A 6,260-nucleotide genomic window follows, 5' to 3' on the forward strand; every position below is an offset into this window, starting at 1 on the left:
ATATGTTTTTTACATAAAATTATAATATAAAAAAATATATAAAAATAATTATAATTATATAAAAGTTAATTGATAAATTGTAAACGAGCCAAGTACGAGCTTGAATCTACTCACGAGCCGAGCTCGAGCTTTCAAAATAGAGCTCGAAATAAGCTGGGCCCATACCTAGTTGAGCTCGAATCAACTCAACTCAACTTATTTGCACCTCTATTTACAACCGGAGGCCCGTCCGAAATATTTCACCCTTCTATAAACACGGAATAAGCAACTACTTTTTTGAGTATATTTGCGATGCCTTTCCAATTACTTTGTAGATGATAAACCGATCTAAGCAAAGCAATACATGTGGTACCCTCACTCCAATTATTTATGACAAATTCTATACTTGTATGGATATCATTTATAGACAAATGAGACGTTATCCTTCCATATCCATTGGCTATGCTGTCTGCTCGATCTACATGCAAAGAAGTCAAATACAATTTTATTATTATCTTTTAGTCTTAAATATTCTAAACTCCTTTGTCTTTTCTTTTATTTTAAAAGTGACCTCTTAGCTATTTTAACCTAATCTCTCACCACTCACATGCACACCGGAAAACCACTCATGGATCAATTCCACCCACGACCAGCCAATTCCACCCCTCTTACTCCTCTCACCTTCCTCGACCGATGCGCCACCGTCTACGGCGACTGCCCATCGATCATCTACGGCAACACCGTTTACACTTGGAATCAAACCCGAGAAAGATGTCTTCGGGTAGCATCATCCATCACCGACATGGGTATCAAGAGACAAGATGTCGTATCCGTCATCGCACCAAATATACCCGCCATGTATGAGCTCTACTTCGCTATACCCTTCGCGGGAGCCGTTATTAATTCCATTAATACCCGTCTCGATGCCCGTACCGTTTCCGTCATACTCTCCCACAGCGAGTCCAAGCTCGTGTTTGTAGATTACCAATCGGTTTCAATCGTGTTGGAAGCAATTTCCTTGTTTTCTCCGAACACGCCAAAACCGAAGCTGGTTTTAGTTACCGACAACAACGGGCGTCATCAGAAGCCCGTTGTCGGGTTTGAATGTAGTTATGAAACTATGGTGGAAAACGGTGACCCGGGGTTTAATTGGGTTAGACCGGTATCCGAATGGGATCCGATCACGTTGAATTATACCTCCGGTACGACGTCGTCTCCGAAAGGAGTTGTTCACTGCCACCGTGGCATGTTTGTTATAGCCGTTGACTCGCTTATTGAATGGTCTGTTCCGAAACAGCCCGTGTACTTATGGACTCTGCCGATGTTTCACGCGAACGGGTGGAGTTACACATGGGGCATGGCCGCGGTGGGGGGCGTTAATATCTGCCTACGCAAATTCGACGCGGGCGTTATATATGATTCAATTAATAAACACGGTGTTACGCACATGTGCGGGGCTCCGGTCGTGCTTAACATGCTATCTAACGCCCCGGGTGTGAAGGCGTTAAAGAGTCCGGTTAAGATCATGACGGCTGGAGCTCCGCCGCCCGCGGCCGTGCTGGCCCGGGCGGAGTCGATTGGGTTTATTATAAGTCATGGGTATGGGTTGACTGAAACGGGTGGGTTTGTAGTGACGTGTGCTTGGAAGCGGGAGTGGGACCGGTTCCCGGCTAGCGAGAGAGCTAGGTTAAAAGCGAGGCAAGGGGTGAGGACGGTTGTGTTTACCGAGATGGATGTTGTGGACCCTGAGTCAGGAGTTAGTGTGACTCGGGACGGGTCAACTCTTGGGGAGGTGGTGTTAAGGGGCGGGTGTGTTATGTTAGGTTATTTTAAAGATCCTGTTGAGACTGCGAAAAGTATGAGAAAGAATGGATGGTTTTATACGGGTGACGTGGCGGTGATGCACCCGGACGGGTATTTGGAAATCAAGGACCGGTTGAAAGATGTTATTATTAGTGGGGGCGAGAATTTGAGTAGTGTGGAGGTGGAGTCGGTTTTGTACACGCATCCTGCAGTGAATGAGGCGGCGGTGGTGGCGAGGGCGGATGAATTTTGGGGGGAAACGCCGTGTGCGTTTGTGAGTTTGAAGGCTGAGATGGTGGGGAAAGTGACCGAAAAAGAGGTGATGGATTATTGTAGAGGTAAGTTGCCGGGTTATATGGTGCCGAAAACGGTGGTGTTTAAAGAAGAATTGCCGAAAACATCAACGGGTAAAATTCAAAAGTTTGTGCTTTCTGAAATGGCCAAGAAAATGAGTCCATTGGGTAAAAGTCGAATGTGAAGTCTTGGTTGTTAAGAATATTAATAATATCTTCTTGTTTTGTAGTTTGGTTTCTAAACTCTTATCAACATAACAAAAACTTGATAGAAATATATGAAAACGATGCACCTTATAATAACGATTAAAGAATTGGCATCAACTTGCTTCGATAATAGCGAATTTAGTTGTATGGTCATAGGAAATTAAAATTTGGAAAATAATGAAATTCGTTATTTATCGAATGTATTCTAGTTACACTAAAACATATATCTTTTGATCCATAAGACATGTGCCTTCACTTTTTTATATCATACGTTAAATGGGTTCGCTAGGATGAAGCTTCATATCTCCACGGAAACTAAAAAGATGAAACCATCACATTTTGTCTTTATCCCGTGCCAAATCTGCCAAACCACAAGTTCACAATCACATTTTGTCTTTATCTCGTGTCAAATCTACCAAATCACAAAGAACTTGTTAGAAATGGTCAAATAAAGGAGTCTCTTGACAACCCTCCGACTCTCAAATTAGTAGTAATACCATCATCATCATCGATATACAAATATATATACGTCTCTAGCACATATATTTATTAAATGTATCACTTATCAGGGAAGGAGATAACAAAACATGACGTTCATGGGGCTCTAAGTGTTAGGCCCAAAATTATTAGGACAGGCCCAACTTAAGGATCAAGTTAAGAGGTGGGAATAGAATCCGGTTTCAAAACCGGACTCTGTATACCGAACTGGAACCAATTTCTCCTATACCCGGTCAAAATATGGAACTAACCCAGCCAAAACCAGATAAAAATCCGCAAAACTAGTCAAAAACCCAACAATACCTGAAACATGTTCCCGATCTAGTTATTGTCTTTGCTCACCAAACCTTAAACAAGTTCCTACTTACTTCCTGGTTCATGAAAAAACCTATTTACCCACCTCTATATTTGGTTATGCAAGATTGTCTTTTTTTTTTTATCAACTACACTACTAGTAAGGGTTGAACATGAGACATCTCATCGTAATGCGCGAGCATCTACCAACTACCCAAATGATGGTTTTGTAAAATCTATGTTTTACCAGCTCAGTAGACTTTTTCCCTTACATGAAGTAAATGTTGTGAGGCAATATATCATGTATAATATTCACAAGATGCCTCGTTATCACATCCTCTTCCTATCTTTAAGTTAAAACCATTATTTTAGTTGAGTTTTTAATTGAAAATCAAAGTTGTTTATTTCGAAGCATCTTTCTAAAATGTGCGGACGACTTCAAAGAAATATATAATAAGAAATTTGTTTTAACATCCTATATTACAAAATTAGTGATTTTCAAGTATAATTATATCATATTTACTCGATATAAGTTTCTTCACGAAAGTATGCTGCAACATCATTTCAAATGATTCACGATGTTTGTTAGATGCAAAGCAAAACCAGAGAAAGAGTTAAGAGATATACATTGTAACAAACAATTAGATAAAACCCACAATTGAAGTTGTATTATAATTAAAAGAGTAAAGTGTTATTTTCGTCCTCGAGGTTTAGTCATTTATGTGAATTTCATCCAAAAACTTTGTTTTTGCAACCAGAACCTTGAGGTTTCATGTTCTTGCCAGTTTCGTCCAAATCGTTAACTCCATCTATTCTTTATTGTTAAGTTGGGGGCATTAATGTCTTTTACTTTTGTTTATTTTAATGTTTTTTTTCTAAATAAGACAAATAAATTAAATAAAAACAAAATTAATAAACTAAATAATACGTGGGACCCATCAACATACTCTAAACCCTTCCCCTTCTCACTCCTCGCCGGCCACTCATTCCACACCAATGCAACTCCGGCTCCGGGGAATCCATTAACGTCGGCCATCCACCTTCGTCTTCCTCTCTTCTGTTAAGTGACTCATCACCACAAGTGCCTTCTCTACCATCCAAGCAACCCCGTTTTCCTTTGCCATCATCAATTCAAGGTTTTCATATTTGAATCCGGGTTTGGAGCGGCTGACGAACTGACGTAGTAAGGGTTTGGTGGCTGCCGGTGGCGACCACTCATAGCGGCCTCCGATCTGCAACCCATTAAGCACCACTGCCGGTGACCACGGATCTGGTAGGTGGCAGGGACGGTGGTGACCAAACTCTTTCGTGGTAGTGGTGGTATTCTACGGTGACCGGAAGATGGTAAGGGTTATTGGTCTTCGATATTGGCCGGAGATGGTAATGGTGGAAGGAGAATGGAGAGAGAGTTATGTTTTTGTTTTTAGTTTTTATTGGTTTCATAAATATTTTAATTTTGTTAAACAATAATTTTAAATACAATAAGGGTAGTTTGGTCTTTTTAAAGGAATTTAACAGAAATTTTGGATGGAGGTAATGATTTGGACGAAATTGGAAAAAACCGTGAAACATCAAGGTTCTGGTTGCAAAAAATAAAGTTTTTGGACGAAACTCGCATAAATGACCAAACCTAAAGGACAAAAATAGCACTTTACTCTAATTTAATTAAAAGGTTGTCCTAGCTATTGCATACACCCCTTTATTTATAGGCTACTAGCTTTTAGCCCGCGTGTCACGCGGGTTACTTTTATTTGTCTTTATATATTATTGTGAATATATAATGTTCTTGTACGATGGGTTTAGATATTAAAATAAAAGGTTACATGAATCAATAATTAAATTATGTTATGTTTATAGTTGAAGTTGAGTTCCTATAATTAGTTCTTCTATGTTTGTATGGGCATTGTTATAATCTAAGAATTATATAGTATGTAATACTTTTAACATGTTTAATGTTTGTTGCTTTTTTTAGTCTTGTGTGGTTTCATTTCATTTTGTCTAGAATTATAATTATTTTATTAAGATCAAATTGCGGGTTTTCATAATTTTTGTATGTGTTTGTTGTTGTTGGGTTAGAGTTTAAGTATAGTTTTTTGATGATCCTTTTGATTCAATGTGGTAGACCATGTTCATATACAATTTCTAAAGCTAAAAGTCAATATATAATAAAAAGCGCCAAATTTAAACCTATGTTTCCATCATGTCGTTAATATATGATGGAAAACCGAGTTGTTGCTAAAGTAAGAATAACGTAAAATGGATGCTTGGTGTGGCAAGTACATAGTAACAGTTGGCTGCATATCACACTCATTGATGAAGCAAATGTTGCACCTTTGCATTCTCTACTTGCTATGCATACATATCAGTGAATGGTTTATGTTGTAGTAGTGATTGGCTGATGTTGTAGTTGCTAGGACAATATTATTTTTCTCTTTTCAGACACTTTTCATGAAACTGCATCTAATTGAAGTGCTCATTTTTTGCTACCCATTTTAAAAATTAATTTTGACAGGTCCTTATGATAAGCAACAACAATTATAAAATCCATATTCTTCATTTAACTTCTTTTCATTCTTTCCTTTTAAACACTTGGGTATTAATCTTGATAAATATTCTCTTGATGAGATAGCTACAAATGTATAAAGCTGATGTTATAAGACAACCGATCCCAGATTGTTTTTACTTCATTTTTTCTTGAACATTCTCTACAAAAGAGTTGACCTTTTAAAAATATGAGCAACTCCATTATGCCATAATACCTAAACAAAGAAAAACCAAATGACCGATCATCAAATTAATAATGACTGTAGAATAAAGTTGCAGCCAAATAATGATGATAGCCAAACATGAAGAAATCAAAAGTTACCAGGGTAAGAAAATGATTATTATCATTAGCATCAGTTTGACATCCAAATAACATGTACCGATTACACTTCTTTGCAGCATTTAATTGAACGTTCATATTAATAGTTGACAAAATGCATACAATATGAGTAAGACCTTAAAACAACTCCTGGATAGAAAACATGAACTCTATCGGGCTACATATTAACAATCGAACTGCATACTTAATGCATTTTGAAATTTTTGAGCATAAATTCTATTCACCTTCACCATACCACCATCAAAATCCTGAATAAAATGAATTTTATAGCGGCATATTGTGGATTATGAGATTTTGGTTCT

The 6,260-nt window shown here is 37.9% G+C and overlaps 1 protein-coding gene across 1 annotated transcript; it reads left to right on the forward strand.

The window, feature by feature from the left end:
* Window positions 1-557: 557 nt before the first annotated feature.
* On the forward strand, window positions 558-2,342 carry LOC143546856 (2-methylpropanoate--CoA ligase CCL4-like). The gene has a single exon (XM_077038422.1). The coding sequence runs from the start codon at window positions 587-589 to the stop codon at window positions 2,258-2,260; it is 1,674 nt and encodes a 557-aa protein (XP_076894537.1). The 5' UTR covers window positions 558-586; the 3' UTR covers window positions 2,261-2,342.
* The last annotated feature ends 3,918 nt before the right edge of the window (window positions 2,343-6,260 follow it).

Source organism: Bidens hawaiensis, unplaced genomic scaffold, assembly GCF_021521415.1.
Source record: "Bidens hawaiensis isolate Kalapana, Puna unplaced genomic scaffold, B.hawaiensis_p1.1 tig00014471_1, whole genome shotgun sequence".
Taxonomy (NCBI): Eukaryota; Viridiplantae; Streptophyta; class Magnoliopsida; order Asterales; family Asteraceae; genus Bidens; species Bidens hawaiensis.